This window comes from Natrix helvetica (assembly GCF_964273705.1).
Source record: "Natrix helvetica genome assembly, chromosome: 4".
In the NCBI taxonomy this organism is placed as follows: domain Eukaryota; kingdom Metazoa; phylum Chordata; class Lepidosauria; order Squamata; family Natricidae; genus Natrix; species Natrix helvetica.
In genome coordinates, this window is record NC_138550.1 from 124,703,535 (window position 1) to 124,727,702 (window position 24,168).

The window sequence follows — 24,168 nt, forward strand, 5'->3', positions numbered from 1 at the left end:
CCTATGTTGTATTGAACAGGCTCGAAGGCATTCAGTAAGCACCAATTTGTGAACAATTGTGATTGCTTTATATCTGTTTAGAATTTGTCCTGTTCTTAGCCAATCAGTAAGTGTATCTGGAAGAAGCAGAGCCAATGGCACAGGTGTACTTTGATCTGGAAAAAGGAAGAGAAATATCTTTAGGCATAGCACAGCAGCATTTTCCAAATTGGTGACCTTCCAGTGTGTCTGACTATTTTTAATCAACCTTGAAGCCAGCACTGGCAAGACACTCATTACTACTTAAACGAGTGCCTTGGCTGTGCTGGCTTCAGGATTGATTAAAAATAAGACAATAAGTGATTTGAGATTGGCCATGTACTTTCAAGAGAGAAATTATTGTTTGCTTGATAAAAGGAAGATCAGGGAGACACAACATAACAAGAGAAAGGGACCAGATAGAAAAACCGGAAATGGAAAGGTGCAAAGGATTGCACAAAGTATGGGAGGTTGAAAAGCTATGGCATGGAAACAGAAAATGGCAAAAAGGTGCATCTGATAGTCATTCATATTTGAACTAGTGACCCTGAATGGAGGACCTGTGAGTCTGTGATTAAAGACTTTGATTCACCACTTCACCTTCAAGCCAAATTCTGGGATGCATTTCTTGGCATTTAACTTCATCTGTTGGTTTTACCATGAAATGGGTTTTATTGAAACAGTGACTTCAGAAGAAGGATTTCATGTTCTGAGGTTCAAACCTAATCTCTACTTTGCGTTCTTGTGCCAGTTCCCTTTCTGTGTTACCACAGTATATGTGGGTAGGCACCATAGGATTTCTTTTGTTAACTTTCATCTCTACAGCAGCCATTCTGTCACAGCATCCATCACATTTTCTCAAGATCCCAAGAGCCCCAAAGATTAGAGGTAAACAAAACAGCACACTGTATTTAAAAAAAAACCAATGGATTTTAAAAGTATAAATATTTTAATGAGCAACATAGTAAGTGATAGCATAATTCTGTACATTACTCAGAAGTTGTTAATACATTTAATGTGCTTCTTTCACCTGAAAAAATAAGATTAAGTACACTTCGCCTTATGAGTACAATTTTTCTCATTTACATATAAATATCAAACAATGTTTCACTCATTTGAAGACCCGGGCCTAAAATCCAAGACAAAATAAAACCACTACGGACAATGAGACAAATGCTCATATCAGCCTAAGATATAGTGTCAGGGGAACTAAAGAAAAACACAAAATAATTAAGGTTTTCGTAAAAGCAAGTTCTCCAAGCTGAATTTCAGCAACTAGTGATTTCATCAACAAACTCATGTACTTTTCATAGCAGCACCAATTGTTCAGTGACCTTTCAAAATTACGAAAGTATTAAATAATAAAACTTAAGACCAATCCCTAAAGTTGCAACTGTTACAACTCCCCAAAGTTACCTGATTGTAATTTCTGCTTGGCAACTGGCATGAATGTATGATGGCCACAGTGTCCCATGGTCACATGTCCACCATTTGCAACCTTCTTTTGTCAGCTTCCAACAAACAATGGAGAAACCAGCAAGTCACAGTCATGTGTGACATCATGCTTAATGACTATGTGCTTTGCATAATGATCATAGCTGGAATTGACAAACGGTCAGGCTCAATCGTGTGATTTTTCACTTCATGACAACACAGCTTAGCAACGATAATGCCTGTCCCAATTGCAATCAGTAATTGAGGGTTATCTATAAAGAACTGATTTGCTATTGCCTTCTTTTCTGATTGGAGCTTTCCCACCTAAGTATTAACCAGGACTTGATCTAGACTGAGGACTGTGCTTAAACTAGATCAAAATGTACGCAACCACTTACTAGGCCTTCATTAACTACATGATTTTTAGTGTTTCAACTGAAATGTATTTCTCTTACTCATGACAAATCTATTCTATAGTACAGGGCACCCTGCTTAAACCAGAGAACAAAACCAGGCTGTCAATAATTCTACACTAGAGGTCAAAAAAATAAATGACTCCCAGCTCCAAGTACAAATTAATTTAAACTATCATGGCATATAAAGATCTATTACAGAATGGTATAATTGAGCAGAAATTATATCATTTTTCATTCCTGGAAGGTTAAAATATAATTTTAAAGTGTATGCAAACATGCCTATTCCATACACAGTTTTTATGAAGCTTATGTATCAAGTTGGCAATATTTAAGACAAGCCATTCCATTCAAATCATGTAATATATCATACAGAATTGAATTAGGACAGGATGTTATAAATACTATGTTTAGCTTTGCAAAAATCCACTAACTGGGTATTGAAAAAAGTGTATAGAATATAGTATCTAGATTTAAAGGTTAAGGATTTTTTTTGGCATGCTTGATTCGTGTAATTTTGTCAAAATTATGTATTTATCTGCCACTTTGTTCCGTTTTAATATCTTCAAATTACAAATTATTTGGAATGATAAACATCACTTTTTATATTTAATGAACAGCCTACAATCAGTTCTTATGCTGATGCTGTAAGGAGAAAACGAAGTACTTTTTATCCCAAATAACTGCAAGACACCTACAGAACTAATCTATAATGTAAATTATATCTGAATCCATTTTATTCTTTTTTAGACGTTGAACAATGAATTTTTCCACTTTGAAAGGAAAAAGTAATTCTTTGGTTCTCAAATGTTTAATCTTGGTTCATAATTACATTCAACATTGAAATGCCTGTATTAGAACAGAGTGATTCACTCTGTAAAGATAATAGCTCAAGTATTCAAAGAAGAGTACTCAAAAAGGGATGCCGTATGTCAATCATCATCCAGTCCAATAAAAATTAGAATTAAACATATCTACATTTTGTGTACTGGGCACAAAAAAGAAGAACAAAATAACTTTGTAAAATAGTGGCCAAGTTCACCCCATGTTGAAGTCATAAACAGAAGAATCTTAGCTTGCTGCAGAAATTGAACTGTTTACAAAGGCATGGAAATTTTTTAACACTGAAGGCAATTGGTTTAAGATAAATTTCAACACATTTTTCCTCAGGTTGACTCCAGTGCCAATAACTTTCAATGAGAAAAAAATGAACCAACAACCATTACTCTGAACATTCCACTTGTTACTCATATGAAGACTTCACCCCATCACTTCCTCCCATTAACATTCATTATCTTCTAATTCATTGGTCTTCTGTTTGTGGATAGAATGATGTTGATTATTACAAAAATCCACAAAAGAGCAATATGAAAATAGACTAAAATATAAATCTGTCATTAACACTACTGGGACATTAAGAACCATAATGAAATGCAACATCATAGATGGATTTCCATGCGTGGAATATGCATAAAAAATAATATTTCAAGCATATTCAGGGAACCTCCCTGGTAATAGGATAGAATAAAGATTGAAAGTTTATTTATCATAGGTTTGGTGGCAAAATCACAGGCGTAGGTGTTACACAGAAGGGTTGTAGCTCAAAATAAGCATAAAAGTTTCTTATAACAGATAGCCAGTATTTATAAATCAGCTTATAAATCATTCAAAATTTTTGTCCAGATTTACCGATAATTGCTTACATTTCATGCCTAAATTCTAGAAATACTAAACACAAATACTTTCAAAACATGCAGAATGCTGTCATAGTCAAAAGCCTAATATTTTAACAGATATTTACAATGGAAAACATTAAAAAAATAATTATAATTCATTGAATGCACGCTTTCTTAGAGAAAGGAATTTTCCTGATTTCTAAGCATGCTGTGTTTATTATCTACAGAAAAGCTAACAAGGCTTGAGTACTTATTGGTTTCTTAATGTGAAGCATTCACTAATTGACACATAATTGTGCAGTCATTTGAAATACCTGATTTAGTATTTTTCCAGTGTTACAAAATGTAGATCCAGTAGTTTATTCTGATATGCCATCAATAATCTTGAACAGGAGCTAGTTCTGGCGCCAGGTTTACAGTGATATTAGTATACAGTATATTAGCAAATATAGATGGTATATATACTAGATTATTTAAACCATCAATAAACTGACGCTCTCGGGAATATCTTAATAGTTTGTATCTGTTGGAAAAAATCATTCAGAGCATTGGTAAAAATGTAGAAAGTAATTGTCATTATACAGAACAAAATATTTTCAGCTTCAGAATGAAAAGGGGTACTTTATAGTATATTTTTAAAAATCATCTATAGGTTTTATATAATTTTATATTTTTTAAGATAAAATTTTATAAGCCACCCAGAGTTACTAAGTTGGACAGCCACTAAATTATAAAAATAAATAAATAGTTTTGAACTCAAACTGAACACAAGAAAAAGTTCAACAAACATTCTACAAAAAACACACTTGATTTTTTGCAAAGTATTCAGCAAAAACATTGCTTTCAACAAGCAGTGTTGAAAAGGATCATGTTAGAAAAGGCTGCATACAAGTTTAATAAATTGTTATTGTTGTTACATGCAGCAAGCTGAAATTTTTTTGAGATGATATTAAATGTGCTATCCCATATATACTTGCATGTATATAATAACACAAATAGTTGTAGCAAGAGTTCTGGTCAGAACATCATGTCACATATTTCATAATTTACCTCTCCTTTACCTTCTGTAGAACCTACCATATGTACTGTTTGTATTACCTAATTTCTGTTAAAACTATTTATTCCTAACTTTCATGAACCATAAGGGTATTCTATCACACTAAATACAGTACTCATCATTTATAAACCAGGAACATTAATAAATATTCCACAGTGAAATTTTTAAGAAATATTTTGAATGTTAAAATGTTGCACACAAATAAATGACTATGTTTAATTATCAGAGGCACGATATTACAGCAAAAATAAAAATTTATTTTATCATTTTTATTCTCACCGTCCTAAAAACTGAACTTCTCCTCTGTGGTGATGAGGAATTGACTTATACTTCCCAAGTTCTCCTTCTGGCCTTGTCACATTAAATCCTACAGAGTGGACTCTGTAATTGAAATAATCCACACATGAAATATACATATATATACTCAGTAATAGACATCAGAGGCAACTTTATGTGTGTTAGGTTTGGTGGGGCAGGGAGGTTGTTATAGTTCAGGGGTGTCCAAACTTGGGAACTTTAAGACTTGTGGACTTCAACTCCCAGAATTCTGGGAGTTGAAGTCCACAAGTCTTAAAGTTCCCAAGTTTAGACACCCCTGTTATAGTTGATTTCATAGAGGAGCAGAAAGGCTTTTTAGTTATTAAAAGAAGAGGAAATTATTCCAAACAAATGATACCAAAACAATAAACCCAGAATAGAACTAAATTAGATTTGATGCTTGAGGAGAAGTAAAAGGAAGTTTGAATCTAAAAATGGGCCACTGGGGGATTGAAGGGGGGAAAAAATCCAGAATAAAATCTTCCAAACATTTCTAAACAGAAACAGTTAATCAGCACCTCAGAATGATGCTGACTGTTCCATTGCAATTGAGACTCTCCTTCACAGGCATATTAATCAGAGTAAAGCTATTATTAATTGGTTGTAAAGAAATCCTAAATCATACTGTACATACATTCCTTATCTTGTTAAGACATAATCTTTCCATTATGCCTAAAACAACAACAAAAGGCCATTACAGCTAATACATATGGAAACTTTTATCTTAATGTTTTTGTTACCTTTGTGTGATGGCTCATGCTTAATCCATATTTCTTCATATAATGAAAAATTCCACATTTTTGGTATATAATTTAATATCATATTCACATCTAAGCTATGTTGCTTATGCAAAAACCACTTTTAAAAAGTATGAAAATTAAACCAAAATGGGACAATGGAAGAGCAAGCCATGTGCCCCTCAAATATTTCTATTTCTAGGATAATGGAGTTGACAGTGAAATGTCATATACATATGATTTGGGAGAGGAGTTGAGCTAGCCAAATATGAAGATCATAAGAACATATTTAATATTTTAAGGACCTTAACCACTGATTTGTCAACCTATGGCATTCCAATTTTTTAAAAACTCTTGAAAATATTAAATGAAAATAGCAGCTTGGAAAGTGATCAGATTTATACATTCTAAGGAACCACAGATTTATAAAATCTAATGATTTAAATGCCTCTAAAATCCAATTTTCAGTAAATTAAGCCAAACATCCCATGGTGTCAGAATGATAAAATTGACAAAGTGACAAGATCTAACACACACTGCTATACAGAGCTCTGTAAAGTTGTTGCCCTTGGTTTTCAACCTATAGGTGTCTGTTATTATGTATGTTTTATATGCCAGTAGTTGAGGAAGAGAAAATACTTGTTTCACTTGCTCATCTAATCACAAAATTCCTAGACAATGGCATATCAATCTGGCATAAAGTGTGACTGCTTTTGACTGATTGAAAGCAACACCTATAAGCAAAACCACAGTAGCTAAAAAGAAACAGCCAGTAGCCAATCACTACAAAAACTAGGAAAAATACATATCGTATTTTTCGGACTATAAGATGCACTAGAGCAGTGATGGCGAACCTTTTTTGGCTCACGTGCCACAAGTGGGGGGAGCGCAGGGGGGTCGAGTGCGGGCGTGCCGCACCCATAATGCAACGCGCGACCCCGCCAGTGTGCATGCGCGCACAACGCGCGACCCCCCCCCCCATTTTTACATTTTTTTTTGCCCTTCCCAGGCTCCAGGGGCTTTATAGGAGCCTGGGGAGGGCGAAAAGAGCCTCCCCCGACCCCCCGGAGGCCCTCTGGAGGCTTCAGGGACTGTCCGGAGGCTTCCCTGAAGCCTTCGGAGCGCTTAAAACCACCCTCAGAGCAAACCGAAAGTGACTTCCGGGCTGCTCGGAGGGTCGTTTTAAGCGCTCCGAAGGCTTCAGGGACGGTCCCTGAAGCCTCCGGGGGGACGGGGGGGGCTCTTTTCGCCCTCCCCAGGCTCTTATAAAGTCTCTGGAGCCTGGGGAAGGCGAAAAATAGCTTTTAAAAAGGTGAACTCAGCTGGCCAGCACGCGCATGCGCGCTGGCCAGCTGACAGGGCAGCGCCTCGCGTGCCCTGACAAATGGCTCCACGTGCCACTTGTGGCACGCGTGCCATAGGTTCGCCATCACGGCACTAGAGTATAAGACGCACCAAGATTTGGAAGAGGCAAATTTAAAAAAAAGTTTTTGCACTCTGCAGACCTCCCCCAAACAGCCCATTTTTTGCAAAAAAACAGGCCCGTTTTTCATCAAAAAATCGCGTGCATAGTTTTTAGGAGACTTATAGAGTGGTTCTGGAGGCTGGGGGGGGGGGCAAAAATGAGCAAAACATGGCCCATTTTTTGCTCATTTTTCCCCTCCCCAGGCCCCAGGACCACTCTGGAAGCCTCCTAAAGGCTATGCACGGCCATTTTTGCATTTTATGACTGGATCTAATAAAGCTCTACATTTCCTATTTCATGCCAGCAAAAAGAGCTTGGGTATTTCTCTTCCATTTAGCCTACATCTACTTTGAAACCTCATATGTTCCATCTGCTATGAATTCTGGCCAATGACCTCATAAAGTTGATACAATATAGTAGAAATACCTGTTCCAAAGGTCATCATCTTCTCCTCCCCATCCCCAGAAGGCATTTGGAAATCCATTGATTTTTTTGAATTGTTCTACTGTTAGTCCACTTACACCACCAAAAAATTCATTGTATGGAAGTCTGAAAATGAGAGGAAGTATTTATGTTTAAGACTTTTGAAGATAAAAGGGACGTGTTCTTTGAGTTAAGTTCAGTTCCTGCTGCCCTCATGGAAATATTCATTTATATTTTGTAATATTCATAATATTTTGTAATATGCGTAATGTAATATGTAATATTCCAGTAACATTGTACTGCAAACTAGAGCATAAAAAACCGTTGCCGGACAATTCTCGAATATAGCTCGTCTGCCTGGAATACACACTGTATATCAGACATTAATATAATTGAGCGAGTCCAGAAGTATTTCATGAGAGTACTCCACTTCTCTGCTCACAATAGAATACCTTATGCCACCAGGCTTGAAATTTTGGGCTTGGGCAACCTAGAACTACGCCGTCTATGGTCTGACCTAAGTGTGGTCGCTACAACATTCTACTTGACAATGGCTACTTTAGCTTCAACAACAATAATACACAGGCAAACAATAGATACAAACTCAAGGTAAACCGCTCCAAACTCAATTGCAGAAAATATGACTTCAGCAACAGAGTGGTCAATGCTTGGAAGGCACTACCTGACTCTGTCGTTACATCCTCAAACCCCCAGAGCTTCAACCTTAAACTGTATACTGTGGACCTCACCCCATTCCTAAGAGGTCTGTAAGAGGGCGTGCATAAGCACACCAGCGTGCCTACCGTCCCTTCCTACTATTCCCATTTATTCATACCCATTTCCTGTGTTCATGTCCATGTTTATACTTATACCTGTTATCTCATACATGTTTGACACACTAAATAAATAAATGTTGGGTTTTGGGAGACAGGAGAAAGGCAACAATTGACCACCAAGTTTGGCTTAAGAACATTTTTATCATTGTTTTCCATGGCAAGAGTTTTCACATCTTATGTAGAAGTAATTTAAATTAAAAATAAATATATTTAAATGGATTCTTACAACTCCCTCCAGAAGTTGTAAATGCTCAAATACTGGAAGTTTTAAAGAAGAGATTGGATAACCATTTGTCTGAAATGGTATAGGGTTTTTTGCCTAAGCAAGGGGTTGGACTAGAAAAGCGGTCACCAAATGGTGGTCCATGAGAAAATTTTAGTGGTCCGCAGAAAAATTATTTGAATTTTTTATATTGCATTAAATCAGGGGTCATCAAACTACGGTCCCTTGGTTGGATACGTGTAATGAACATTTCTGTTGCTGCAGAGTCTTCCCCTTTGGGCTCTTTTTGTGAGGGGCAGAGGGGGACAGAAATTTTGACTTGGGAGCCTGCTTCTGTCTCCTGATGTGGGGCTTTGGGAAAAGACTGGAGGGAAGTGCTGGTGGTGGTGAAGAACCGGAGGGCCTTGTTCCAGTGGGACTGCATCATGGTCAGGAACTGGCTGACCATCTTAGCCCGCTGAACCTCCAGTACCGATCCCTGGCCTTGCACTCCCGCAGGTCTTCCTTCTGCTTGGAAAGCCTATGCTCGTAGTCCTCAGTGAGATGCTTCTGCTGAGCCGCCTTCTTGGTCAGATCCAATTTGAACTGAGCTGTTTTGCCAACTCTTTCTCATGGTGACTGCTTAGCTCCAACAATTGCTTCCTGTTGGGGCCCTAAGGAGCCCAAGCATGGAGGGGAGGAATAGCTGGGAGGGGAGAGGCAAGTAGAGACCGGCAAGGCGCCCCTCAATGTGACATCTAGTTGGCCATGCTCAGCCAGTCACATGACACCCCCCTGCTAGCCATGCCTATCCGGTCATTAGGCAGATCATATTAGTGGTCCGTGGGATTTAAAATGATGAACTTAATTGTCCTTGAGGTCTGAAAGTTTGGTGACCCCCGGACTAAAAGACCTCCAAGGTCCCTCCCTATTCTATTCTGTTCTGTTCCATTCCATTCAGGGGTGAGTTCCAGCAGGAACCAGTTCGGGGGTATGGCAGGCCTGGGTCACTACCAGTTCCAGCGACCTAACTACTACCGGTTGAACCAGTCCAAACTAATAGGAACCCACCACTGATTCCATTCCATTCTTAATTGAAACAGAAAACAAAACCATGTCAACAAGGCTGAACAAAACAGCACATGGGAAAAGTTCTGAGGTGGGAGAAAAGTGGAAGCAAGCAAAAACACAGGATATTTGTAGGAGCAGCATTTAGCAACAGGATATTGGAATGAGAGTGGGGAAACCCAAGATCTAGTCCCCCTTCAGCAGTGAAAGCTCATGGAGTAATTTTAGGTAGTCATTTTTTACCCCAACGTTGCTGTTGTTGAGTGGATAAAAAGAATGGAGGTCTGTGTGTGCTATTTTGAACTCCCGAACAAAGACAAGATAAACATCTAACACTATTTTTTTTAAGATCTATCTTTCTCAATGAATTAAATTGCAGGCTTATTTCATATGACTATGTAACTATATACTCATCTGTTCCTGTAAATCACTATCACTTGGGGAGCCATTGAGTATAGAAACAAATAAAATATTACGATTACTAAATGTTTTCAGTAGAATTACACAGTAAAGCTACGCATGTTAAAACTCTTATGAAAAATCCAAGGTTATAAATGAGACTTCCTGCAGCTCTTTGCATACTTTCCAATTTGCTATAGAGAAAACTTTTAAAAACTGAGCACATTTTGAAAGTCTTGGGTGCGAGGAGAACTTGAATTAAATTCTTTCTCATTCTGCTCCTGGCTTTCACTGTTTGAATTCACAGTCAAAACTGAACTTTAATCAAACAGGAAAAGAAATATATAGAAGATAAATTGTGGTTTCCAAATATATCATGTATACTGATACATTTTTATTTAACATTCTTAAAAGTTCGTGGTAATATTATAAGCTTATTTATCATAGAAAACTGGCATTTCATCTTCATGAACCTGTCCATGGAATATTTGGTAATAGCAATAAATGTATTCAGAAAATGTGAGGATCAATTTTCCAATACTGATAGTCCTCGATTTACAATAATTTGTTTAATGACCATTCAAAGTTACACTACACCACCACTGAAAAAAGTCACCTATGACCTTTTTCACACTTACAATGATTGCAGCATCCCCATGGTCATGATCAAAATTCAGATGCTTGGCAACTGACTCCTATTTGTGATGGTTGCAGTGTCCCATGGTCATAGGATTATCTTTTGCAACCTTCTGACAAGCAAAGTCAATGGGGAAGTCAGACTCACCTAACAATCATGTTACTAACTTAACAGCTGCAGTGATTCACTTAACAGTTGTGGCAAGAAAGGTCCTAAAATGAGGCAAAACTCACTTGGCAACTGTCCTACTTAGCAACACAAATTTTGGGCTTAATTGTGGTTGTAAGTCGAGATCTATCTGTACTGCTTATTTTGACTAATTGCACAAATACAGGTCAGAAATTCTGTTCTATATGTTACGTACATGTACATATATTTGTCCAATTTTGCAGCAAAGTGACGTGGCATTTCACCGCATCCATAATAATTTCTATCATTTTCTGGTAAATGATCCACATCATGGAAGATTACACAGTTCCAATCACCGTCCTTCATAGCTTCTTTGAAGCCAATATTAAACAGCATTGCACGGTTAAAAGGCTGTGTTCCTATCTTAAGAGAAGAGAAAATAGAACACTAAACCGTTAAAGAAAGTTAATTAGAATATTCACATTAACAACTGAAATACAATTGCATAATGCTACGTAAATCAATGAATCTGGGCTATGATAGCTTTGCCATTAATTTTAATGTGTCCATTTTAAGTTAAGCATATTATAGGTATACATCCAAACCTTAATTACATTCCCACTAATTCCCACTAATAGGAGAACAATAGAAACAATATTGTAAAAATACTGGAGTCACACTAGAGAAGATATGGAAGATTCCAATTAAGTTGATATATTATAATATTCAAAGATTTTCTGTTGCTGATCTGGAATTCAAGTTATGGAAGTTCTGTGTTAAGAAAATATGTCCAGACACAGCAAAAGTATTGCTAAATATACATTAGCAGACAAACAGTTTACTATTGAATGCATTCATCCAAATATAATAATGATTAGATAAAATAATATCTAAATTTATTCTAATATAAACTAACAAACAAATTAACAAACTCACCTGTTCAATAACATAGAAAGCAAATTCTAGCCTCTGCTTCTGCAACACTGGTATTAAATGTCGAAAAAATATAGGAAGGTGTTCATGACGATTACGAAAAGGTATGAGTATTGCAACCTTTAAAAATAGAAAACCATCTGAAAGCTATTATTCCAGCAGACTGAATTGCAGAAGTTAAACATAAATCTTAGGAAAGTGATTTGCTGGTGTGCAAGATTATGGTTATGCAACACGTACAATCACAGAAAATTAATTTTAGTCACTTTTCTACAAATTAATCTAAATGTATACACTGAATAAAGAAAATTAATTTCAAATTTCAATGATGTCTTAAGAAAAATCTGCTTTAATCTATTGCTGCTAAGTTTTTATAATTTGATAAACAATCTAAGAACTATATTTTTGTCTTCTATCCAGCTGCATTTGGATAATGCCTTAGGTTAATATTTTAGTAAGATGGGTGGTACCTAAATTTGATAAATAAAACCACCATACCTTAGGTAATATTTGATTTTAATATGTGGTTCTGGTATATCTGAGATAAAGTTATGTCCTGTTCCAGTGGTTGTTTTTGCAATACAAGAACATATCTTCATATATACCTGACATGCTGAGGTATAATTCATCTTTATTTTTCATCCAAGCAAGAAGATCATAATAAATTGCAGTTCAAAAGCACGCTAGAATAAAGACAGAATAACACCTTGTTATCTTTTACCCACCTGCCTATCTCTATAAAAATCTTGGTATCCAATTTAAATATACCGTATTTTTCGGAGAATAAGATGCACCTTTTTCCCTCAAAAAAGAGGGTGAAAATCTGGGTGCATCTTATACACTGAATACAGCATTTTTGACCTCCCGAAACCTCACCCCCTTTGCAAAAATGGCGATGCATAGCTTTTAGGAGGGTTCCAGAGTGGTCCTTGGGGCTGGGGAAGGCAAAAACGAGCAAACAAATTGGCCATTTTTTGCTCGTTTTTGCCCTCCCCAGCCCCCAGGAGCACTCCACAAGCCTCCTAAAGGCTATTCATGCCTCTTTTTTTTGACAAAATGGGCCCTTTTTGTGAAAAACATTTGTTGCTCATTTGGGGGGGCAGCCCCCAGGAGCATTCTACAAGCCTCCTAAAGGCTATTCGTGCCATTTTTTTTGACAAAAACGGCCAGTTTTCGTGAAAAATGGGCCATTTTGGGGAGGTCTGCAGAGTGCAAAAACCTTTTTTTTAAAAAAAAAATTGCCTCTTTAAAATCTTGGTGCATTTTATACTCCAGTGCATCTTATACTCCAAAAAATATGGTAGTACAAATCCATACAACCATGGATTGTATGGACCATACAGACCATAACAAAATGTGAAAAGGACAACTAGATTCCTTTGTGGCCATGCACCCCAAGACTTCACTCAGGATTTAAATCATAACATTTCTCCAGCCTTCATGGACCCACTGAGATGACACTGTGGCTTCCCAGGAGTCCTCAGCCCACAGGTTGAGAACCACTGCCCTATTCCATCATTTGCCAGATTAAATCACTGAGAACATAGGGAAGAGCCTTTTCAATAGTACAAGTTCAGACATTTATCTTCCAAAGACTGTCATCTAAGTTCATTTTAGTAAACAAATGGAGGAACAGTTATTTATTTGTGTTTTTAAAAAGTCAAATTAGACTGAACATAGACAAATACACTGATTGCTGATTAAATGGTCCCATTCATTTGTGAAATAAATGAATGGAATATGAAATAAGTATAAAGATTTCAGGTTTGCATCAAAAAGGAGAAATTGGCAAAGGAAGTTGAATTCTCATTCCTTTTTCTCCAGCACATCTCCAAGGAGGAAGAATTCATCTCTTAATAGTGACTTTCATGTCAAAAAAATCACTCCTTTCCATCCTGTCTTACATGACAGATGTGCAAATATCTAAATCTGGTTTTCATCACATTTTGTTATGATCTGAAGCCTATCCATCACCATATGGAGTTGGACTATATCTAAACTGAATACCAAGATTTTTATAGAGATAGGCAGGTGGGTAAAAGATCCCAAGGTGTTATTCTGCCTTTATTCTAACGTGCTTTTTGAACTGCAATTTATTATGAGCTTCTTGTTTCAATGAAAAATAAAGATAAATTATACTTTAGTATGTCATAGAAAGGTATGTTCAGATCAGTGGTGGGTTCCGGATCCCATTGCAACCAGTATGGTGCAATGGGGCCGGGCGTCTACCACATGAATGCGCCAGCGCACACATATGTACTTACCTTCTGCGACCCTCTGCAACACCTCCACGATGTTCCAGCTGCTCGGCGGAGCATTACACAGGCACTGTACGCTCCGTGCGCGGAAGCCCCGAACAGCTCAAATACTGGTAAGGAGTGCGGGTGGGCCCTCCGGAAGATCGTACCGGAATGGTACCTGGTGCTCCTGGCAGGCACCAGTACGCCCATACCAGGGTGTACCGGTCGTAACCCACCACTGGTTCAGATATTGCAAAAAACAACCAGATTTAAACTTTATGAAAATCACAGGTTCTAGATTACTAGAAATTTAATTGTACTTTACCTTCCAACGTGGTTTACAGTCTTTTGGCTTCCAGTGACCACCTGGTTCAATGTCTAAATCTTTAGAAAACATCTGTTGAATTTCTTCCAAACTAATTTCACTCATATTTGCTTCAATAAAGCCTCCTAAGCGATGACAAGAAGTAAATTTTGATAAAGATTTCACCCTCATTTAAAGCTGTGTAAATGACATATTATTACATAAAGCAGCTAGTAATACACTGATATCTGATACAGATTTTCAAATGCCACCACACAATGTAGTTAAGAAAAGGCAAGTTTCTACTTGAGACTGAGGTGGATGGGAGCAGGAGAGGGAGTCCTTTCAATAATATTTTCAGTAGCCAGGAGTGCCTTTGATTAATGTTTCTAGTTCTTTGAAGTAAGGAAGGAGGAATGTGAAATTCTGATAAGGACTGGTTCAAACTGGCCAGAAACAAGAATTGCCCAAAGATTTGAACTTTAGTTACTTGAAAACTAATTATAATTTAAGAATCACACTTACTGAACATGCGATTGGGCATGAAGAAGATCATGCTAAGAATATTATGGGATGATATAAAATGTTACATAGTATATATCAAGCTACTGAGCATGTTCGCTAGATCACAAATGAGTCAAACGATGCTTGTCAATGAAAGAGCACGTTCCAAACCCAATATGTTTGAACTGTACATAAAGTGATTCCCAACCTTTCTAAGGGACCTCACATCTTGTACCATCCTGGGCCTCTCCTTGTTTATGCATAAATAAAGAGATATTTATTTTTCAGGTTTGGATCCTATTTAGCCAAAGACACACCAATCTTGCTATTGTTTACAGTTAAAAGTAGCACATCTTTTTACATGTACCAAGGACCAAAGCCAGCTCCACCATATAGGAAAATACATATATGTATACATGTGTCTGTATGTGTGTGTGTGCACTTTTTATTTTATTATCATTGCAATCATCGTTGTTCTTTAGCCTAATCACTCTTTAGTTTCCAATGTGCTGCTTTCCTTCCAGCACAATGCTAAAGATATTGGTAGCATTGGTTCCAGTTTTCATCTAACTGTACTTTGGTGCTGTACTTAAACAAATGTAAGATTAGTTAAATCAAAATGTATTCAAAGAAACAAGTATCAAAATTGGTGACTTGGAACTGCCTTTTTCAAGTAAAACACACTGAGATGAACACATCATTTTGTCCCACTTCAGAAACAACACAAAGCTGGTTTGTTGTAAATAGAAGCCATATTTTCTCTCCTCCTAAGGGCAAGGAAAAGGGGAAATGCAGTTCACAGGCCTGAAACTCATTTAATTCATTTTCCTTTATTAGTACTCAAGGGTACGGGTGATCCTTTTGGGGTCAGTGTCACATTTTAAATTTTGAAATGTATATCATAGAAAGTCTCACAAAATGGGGAACATGGCACAGATAACTCTAAAAGGCAATTTAATATAAGGCAATGTTTCTTGACTCTCCCAATACAGCCTACAGAGTCATATCTATTATCCAAGCTTATCACTGCCTTTCTTTCTTTTTGAGCTGGACACACTTCCAAATAAAACACTGAGTTGTAGCCATCCATCAATTTTATTTTCTAAGAATGCTTAAGGGGCTTGTGTGAGCTTCAATCATTTCTGCACTCTGCAGGCGCAGTTGTTCACCTGTTTGCCAATTTCACCCATTTAAAAATAAATAAATACAGGTAGTCCTCAGGCTAGGATGTAAATTTCCATCATTAAGCAATTGCGATGTCATGTAACCATGTGTCAGCCTCCCAAGAAGAGCACAGGGAACAGAGCAAGATGAGCTAATTGTACTTTATAATAAGGCTGTATTAACAAAATCTTGCAAACCTGAAAGTACAAATCTCCTGCCAGCTTTTTTTAACCACTTGATTAGTTAAGGCAGATCCTTCCTTGGTTTCTTTTTACAATGTGTGGGCTCATCTCCCTTTTTTCTGATTGTTCCCTAGGCAGCTCTTCCTTTGACTTCCAAGGTCATTCACACATTCCATTCCACTGTGCCACTTAGCAATGGCAATCCCAGCAGTTTCCCTTGCTGTCATGAAGCAAGGAATGTGGATTATTAAACAAGGACATTATTTGACCATAATTTTCTACTTCCTATCAACTTCCAACAAAGTCAATGTGGAAAAGCCACAAGTTGCTGTCACAACAAGCCTTTCCTTCTTAAGCAGTTCACAAACAGGCCAACAGGCAAGAGCTATGATTGGGTAGGCAGGTGGGTGCTAAGGGCAGATAGGAATGTAGGTAGGTTCACAGGTGAGTACTTTAGGTGGACACAAATGCGAACAGAATAGAAGATTCCCCTGCCACCTGGGGTGGGGAGGGGGGCTTGATACAGGAGAAAAAGCAGCAGAAACAGGAACAACTTGTGAAAGTAATTTGCAACCTCCTACAAGTTTCTCCATTGAGTTTGCTTGTGGAAGTAGGGAAAGTCACAAATAGTGATCCTATGACCTGTGGTAGTATAGCCATCATAAATATAAGCTGGGTGCTAAGTGCTCAAATTACAATTGTGTAATCGTAGGGGCACTGCAACTTCAAGGATGAGTCGTTAGTCCCCCTCATTTAACAATTCATAGCTTTGAACAGTCATTGAATGAATGGTTGTAACACAAAGACTAACTATAGCTAGCATTTAACACTTCCACTCTTGAACCTATTGTAAACAAACAGGAAAGGGTCAGCATTTTACTATTTCACTATGAACCCCCAAAACCAGAAACCCAAAAACCAGTCTTTCTGGCAGGCATGCCAGCATAAGATGGAGATAAAAGCAGAGAGCAAAAAATAGGGCATGGAGAACATACAGTAGGCAACTGGAGAAGAAGAATTTATTTCATGTGTAACGAATTGCAGCAGATGGATCAGATGACTCTCGTTGCTCCAGCAGAAGTAGAACACGTCAGCTTTTGATGTAGAGCAAGAATATTTGAGAAGCGGTACCCTTCCAGCAGCCTAGAGGAAGGCTGAGGACAGAACAATTCATCAGCTCCTACCCTTTCAAAGAAAGGGCTTGGGGCAATTTCATAATCAGAAAGTTAAATCAAAAAATGTTATTTTGGGCACTGTATGTCACACTGGTTCTTAATACTTAGGTAGAAGTTCATGGGAAACCTTGGAATAATCATTGATCTTATTCATGCACAATAACATGTCATGTTTATCATAGGCAAATGAGCCATAACAAACCTTGAATTACCACTTTTGGACAACCATGACCTGGATAACTGAGAATCTCCATAGACACTTGAACTAACATAGTCCCCCAGCTTCTTCCCTACTGGAATGAAATTATAGTTATACTGTACATAAGTAAGAATGTTTGAAAAATTGTAATGCTGTTAAAATATTTATTGAAAATAGTGTTTCAAAGCAATTTGTGACATGTTTAAGTTAATAATTTTCTGTTAAGGTGAAAATAAACTTACTCATGGAGGGCAATTTTTCTGGACAAAATTGAGAAGGAGAATAAGTGAAGTTTTCTGGAAGATACATCGCTGTCTGACCAATACTATCACTTGTACTGTTGCCTTCAGGATAATCTTAACAGAAATAAAAATATTCTTCATTAATTATTTCTATAATGTTTATAAGGTTATCTTCCCAACCCATTTTATACAGTTTTATCATTTTATGTACCGTATGTCCAATTTAACACATATATGCTGCTGATCTTATATAATTTGTTGAGCTTTGACTCAGAATTAGCCCAGAATGCTACTGAAAATAATTTTCATAATTACCTAAACCTTCAAGGTATTGTATAATATTCCTACCTGTGCCATTTATTGTAGCATTTTTATTAGTGTACAGTCTGATCATATGTCCTATTGTTTTCACATTTTCTTTCAGCATTAAACCTCGTGCTTGTACCATAAATAAATATGTATTTGCTGTAAAGGAAAGAAAAATCAAAATTAACTTCTACATAAAATTTAAATTTGGACAGGATCAGGATGAATAATGAATAACTTTAGAATAATTATTATAGACAGCTCAAATAAATGAATTATAAATCATTCAAATTGGCAAAAATAGACATGTGGAATTGGAATATGAAATGCAATTTCTTGAGTAGCTTTCTACCCCTCCCTTGAAAGCTGTATTAGACTCAGAGCATATCTACTTTAAGAAAAGGAATAATTTGGTCCTAGGTCTAACTTCTATCCTTGTCTCCAATTTCATAAGTGATTGATGCTAATAGCAGTGATCAATGATGAGCTGTCTCAAGGAAAGAGATCGCACAGGGGACAAAGGAAGCAATACAAAGTCCCTGGAGATTGACACCACCTCCTGGAAAACCTTGGCACAAGATCAATCAACATGGCGCACACTGATCCACCAAGGCTGCCAGACATCTGAGGACAGAAGGACAACCATAGCACAAGAGAAGCGAGCACCCCGCAAAGCAAGAGCTGCTAATGCTGCAACAATGGTGCCCCTCATGTCTGCCCAACATGTGGCAGAACATTTCATGCCTGTATAGGCCTTACTAGTCACCTGTGGACACATCATGGACAGCCCACAACCTGATAGATGTCAAGATCCTCTTCAAACATGATGGACGAACATCATCACTGATCATCCATCACATAATCAATCTTCAAATGCAACAAAATCTCACATTACTAAATGCGCTTTTACAAAATCCTATTCCATCTTATCTCTTGTAACATTGAGAAATATAAAGCCCACAGGGTGCAACAACATATTAAAATCATTCCACCCAACATTACATTCTTTCTAGAAAATAGTTGAACTGTAGTTATAATTAGGAAAATGCCGGTTTCATGTTACGTGTCAACTTTTAAAGTTATATTGTATCCAAAACTTGGAAGTAAGAATCCAAGGCAACTGAGGGTAGGACAAGAAGCAGTGGGTGGAATTTAATCAAGGAGAGAAGCAACTTAGAACTAAGGAGAAATTTCCTGACAGTTAGAACAATTAATCAGTGGAACAACTTGCCTTCAGAAGTTGGGAATGCTCCAACACTGGAAGTTTTTAAGAAGATGTTGGATAACCATTTGTCTGAAGTGGTGTTGAGTTTCCTGCCTAAGCAGGGGTTTGGACTAGAAGATCTCCAAGGTCCCTTCCGTTATTCTTTTCTTTTCTATTCTATTCTAATCACACTTGATGGTCAATTTTCTATGTAGAATGCATATGTAGAAACTTAAATTAACTAATGTTTCAATTACATTTGCAACTAGTTGAAATGATTTAAAATTAATGTACATTATATAAATTTGTATCTATATCCTATCTTACCAGATAGATGGAAAGGTAACAGAGCTCCGTGATGTCATGCTGGCCACATGAAATGTCTTTCATTGAGCCCTGGCTCAATTACCTTGAACAAAGATGAGCACCATCCTGTATAATTGGCAATCCTTTACTCCTTTACCTTTTATCTTACCCCCCAAAAAATCGATGTTATTAATCTAACTATATAAAATATACAAAGCATAATGAAATGCTAAAAAGTATTTTAAAATTCCACATCTCTACATCAGAGAATGTCGTTATATGAAATCTTTATATCAGAGAATGTCATTATATGATGTAGCTCAGGGGTGTCAAACTGGTGGCCCATGGGCCACATGCATCATGCACAGGCCACACCTACCCCAAGTCCATGAATGGGAAAAACATCATAAAACATCATGTGATGGCAACATGATACAGCAAGTTTGACACCTGTGATATAGCTGGATATATTTCAAATTCAGCCAAAGCTGATATCACTAACTGATGTAAGGAATTCAGAAAGGATTTTTATTTCTGGACTTCTATGAAGTTTCATTCCCAATCTGTTTCTCAGAAGCTCCATTATATTGCACATGGCAATATCATAGGAAAATCTTTTTTTGTCATTTTGAGAGCAGTGGCTGTCCATAGTTAGTGCAATGACACCAAAATGAAGACCATACACATCCATTGATATTGTTAGTGCATATTTACATCGTATGATGATGTGATGCAGGTATCATTAATTTGTAATCATAATTAGATTACAAACTAAGTCTGTATCCCCGTGAATCAGACTTAGTTTGTAATGGAACTAAATATTTCATCTATGGTGGGAGGTAGATCAAGTGCCTTGTTGAGGAAAAATGGAAGATATAACTACTGGAAAGAATGAAGCAAATTTTGCTGTTCTTTCATGTAAGGAACTCCAGTTGTGGTTAAAGAGACACTGAGTAAAAATTCAAATCATTTTAATGGCACATGAAAGAGAGATGCTGAGAGTTGAATTCCAAAGAGATAAAACTCTTTGAAGAGATAATGACTAGATGCACTTGCTGCATCTCCATTCAGTATGCTAGTTTTGGCTTTTAAAATCAGATAATCCAATCTGAAGGGCCATTTATCATCAATTAATTGCCTCAAGCTTGGTAAAAGTATTTCTGACCTAGCATGTAAAAAATATTTCATCAAATAATTTCATCAGCACAAAGTCTTCATAGTAGTGGCCTCATGTATTTGGACTTCCTTTAGGGAAAGGTTTCTTTTAGAAAGAAAGAAAGAAAGAAAGAAAGAAAGAAAGAAAGAAAGAAAGAAAGAAAGAAAGAAAGAAAGAAAGAAAGAAGGAAGGAAGGAAGGAAGGAAGGAAGGAAGGAAGGAAGGAAGAAAGAAAGAAAGAAAAAAGGAAGGAAAGAAAAAAAAGAAGGAAGGGCCAGGCATTTTCCAAATTAATGTTATCAAATTCATGAGTAAAGTACTATTATATGTGCTATAAAATGTTATATGAATTGCTTGTAAAGGCAGCAAACACTGAAAGGCACTTACTAGGTAAATGATATTGACTATTTGTTTCTTGAAATAAATCTCTTCAAAAGCAGTTAAGAGGCACCTGTGTATTGTAAGCACTAAGCAAGCTTTGTATTGAGCATGGCATTGAAAAATGTTACCAAAAAGGAAACATTTTTCTGTTTTTCAACAAGCAATCAACAAGAGCATACAAGAGACAAAAATGAACCCTACCCAAGAATAATATATTAACCTTCCCCTTCAAAAAACATTAAAATAAGAGGTAGACATACTGTTTCAATAGAAGAAACTGTCCAAAAAATTACTATAGAAAATTTGTGTGATATAATTTATTCTGAAGGTGAGCCATTAAGTTACAATTGTCCAACAAATCTAAAGTCCAATAACTTCCAGTCATCTCACAAGCATCACCAACCACCAAGGTGTCTCTGTGTGTGATTTTGTCAGGAGCAACAATTTACATCTGGAATATTGACTTAAACCAGCGTTTCATCTCCCTGAAGCAACACACGATCATTTCTAGAAAAACGTGCATTGTTTTCCCCAGTAGGACATAAGAATATGCAGGTCTTTCAAAAAAAGAAAAACCCCAAAAGCTTCCCATATTCTGTCTACAGGAGACGTCTCCAGAAGCAGCAAAGAGAAAATATTGCCTACTTTGGCATCCTCACAATAAATTATGGCATGTGGGATCTTATACATGGACACACACACACATACAAATTTATCTGACCAAAACTGCACCGGGGCATAGACGGACGCCTGAGAAAACAGCTACCTCCAAGCTCATGTCCCCTCCCATCACCTCCAAGACGACGTTGATCAACACCTACTGAGATCGGGAAACCGTAGCCTCAATAATCTCCGGGGCGGAGCAGGTAGTCCCACGATGGGGGTCTCCCAGCTCGCCTGGGAGAATCAGCCCACGCTGTTTCCCGGGGGGGGGGCTGTCAGGCAGCTCTAGGGTGGCGCCTCCCTTAATCCCACCCATCGACCTTGGAGGAGGGCGAGAGAGAGCCGCGGTCTTACCCATGCCGGGAGCCACATAGATGAAATAAAGGCAAGAGGAAGAAAAGGAGAAGAAGAAGATGAAGACCAGAATGGAGCGGTTGGAGACTCGCAGCGCCGTCCTGAAGAGAGGCATCCTCTTCCTCCTCCTCCTTCCAAGGCAGGAGGGACCACTCCCCGAGGCCCCCTACGCTCCCGGGGCAAAGCGCTGCCCACTGAATAGGGTCAGAACTGACGCCGGGCAAGCAGCTTCCAGACCGCCGGCGGCAGTGGGGAAGCAGCAGCAGCAGCAGGGATGACTCATGGCATCCCAGGGTGGGGAGGCTCTCCTGGGGAGGGGGCGTGTAGAGTGGAGCGGAGCCTCTCGGGTGGGGGTGGGGGGGCTCTCGGCGAAGGGGGGGAGCGCTTGGTGACGCAGGTGACAGGGACGAGCAGACCGGGTGGTCGGTGGGTCCCGGGGTCCCCCGGCAGCCAAAAGGGCCTCGTCTCGCTCGGTCCCCGTTCAGTCAATCGGGGATCGCGAGGCGCCCACCGGTCAAAGTGGAGAGCGGCGCCCGGCGTTGCCTTTTCAGGTGGGTCGGTTCCTCCTCCTCTTCGGTTCCCGCGTCCGCTCGACCCACGGCAGTCTTGTCCCCATCGCTGCCCAGGTCCTCCTGTCGGCTGAGGGGCGATCGGTGGCGGCGGCGGCGGCTCCCGCTCTCTCCCCCCCCCCGCCGAAACCTGCCTCCACCTAGCCCTCCCCCGCTTCGCTTAGGAACGAGCGGCCGGGCAGGCGCCTGGACTGCGACGATCGTGGGCGTGCGCGCCCCGGATTCCCTGCGCGGCGAGGGACTGCAGAACTGCGGGGAACGAGCCGGAGGCGCGCGCCGCTTCCTGAAGCCCCGGCTGCCCACCCGCGACAGCCGCCCAAGTTCGCCGGGGTTATAGTCAATCCGAGGATGCAACTAGGGGTGGTATCTGCCACAAAAAAAAGGGGGGGGGGGATTGGGATATTCCTGTGCCTTAAATAACCGTCACTGCCAAAGATTGCCTGCACTAGGAAACCTGGTGGGGAAGAAGCTTCAGTCTTGTTATATGCAACCTTCTAACAATCTGCTGTGGTCAGCAGAGGGGAAATAGATATTGCACAGAATGCTGAGGAAGGCTGTAATTAATTTTTTCTCCACGTGGTGGGTGGAAGGCAGCTGTCTCTCACTCCCCCATCTCATCTCTTGGAGACAGTTGCATGTATAAAATAACCATTAATTCCCCAACTGATGGAGATTCAGGTGATATGGAACCGTGATAGGGATGCAGTAATTAGTGAGGTGTAGATGGGTGTGGTAGGAACATAATGAGCACGCACACACACACACAAAAAAAGACAATCGTTTGGCGAGGCATAAAGAGCAGGCATGAAGTGGAAGGAAAGAACAGGTTAGGAGAAAATGTAATTGGACAAATGAGGAGAAGCAGAGATGAGAGAGGACAAGAGAGGCAAGGAGGCTAAGGGAAACTAGTGGAACTCTTCAAGGGGAAAAGAAAAAAAATCGCCACTTTTGTTCTGAAGAAAGGCAAACCAATTTGTTTAAGAACTCCACAGGACTGGATAGCTGAGTGAGAAATCTTATTTGTTTGGTACAAAGAGAAGTGAAGTTGATTCCCAGGTGAATACTGACCCACTAATACTTTACTCATCTAGGGGAAAGGAGAGAAGTGTAGAAGGTGGGAGGGAGTGACAACTCTTAACATCTCCCTTTCCCTTGCCTTCTTATTGCTTTGGTAAAAAAATCGAGTTTTGATGAGATCCAATTTAAAACTGTCACCATAATCTACATAAACATTTCAGATTTTTAGGTGGAACTTACTGTAAATTCCTATCAGATTTTCCCCCATAATGTGAGAAGAAGTAAATAAAAGAAGTAGAAAATATACAGACGCCAACAGTTGAGGAAATAGAAGAATTGGCTCAATTTGAACAGTTTGTGCCCCGCTGCTTGATTAGATCTTGAATCAAATCTTCCTAATAGAACTCAAGACCATGGAAGCAGTAGAAGAGATGGCCTCGAAATGAGCAGGTTTCATA

General features: G+C 38.6%; 1 protein-coding gene across 3 annotated transcripts; it reads right to left on the reverse strand.

The window, feature by feature from the left end:
• On the reverse strand, window positions 1–22,822 carry B4GALT6 (beta-1,4-galactosyltransferase 6). 3 transcript variants are annotated; one of them, XR_014175165.1, is made up of 10 exons: window positions 22,125–22,822; window positions 18,104–18,220; window positions 17,756–17,869; window positions 14,311–14,435; window positions 11,749–11,865; window positions 11,048–11,235; window positions 7,545–7,667; window positions 4,878–4,979; window positions 3,856–4,064; window positions 1–155 (listed from the first exon to the last, which is right to left on the reverse strand). XR_014175165.1 is itself a non-coding variant. In XM_081950304.1 (9 exons), exons 2-9 carry the CDS (start codon window positions 18,201–18,203, stop codon window positions 3,917–3,919), a joined length of 1,017 nt encoding a protein of 338 aa, XP_081806430.1. In that variant the 5' UTR covers window positions 18,204–18,220; window positions 22,636–22,822; the 3' UTR covers window positions 292–3,916. The 3 variants fall into 3 exon arrangements, 2 of the variants coding, with proteins under 2 accessions (XP_081806430.1, XP_081806429.1); XM_081950304.1 differs by lacking the exon at window positions 1–155 and having other exon boundaries at window positions 292–4,064; window positions 22,636–22,822; XM_081950303.1 differs by lacking the exon at window positions 1–155 and having other exon boundaries at window positions 292–4,064.
• Between the last annotated feature and the right edge of the window lie 1,346 nt (window positions 22,823–24,168).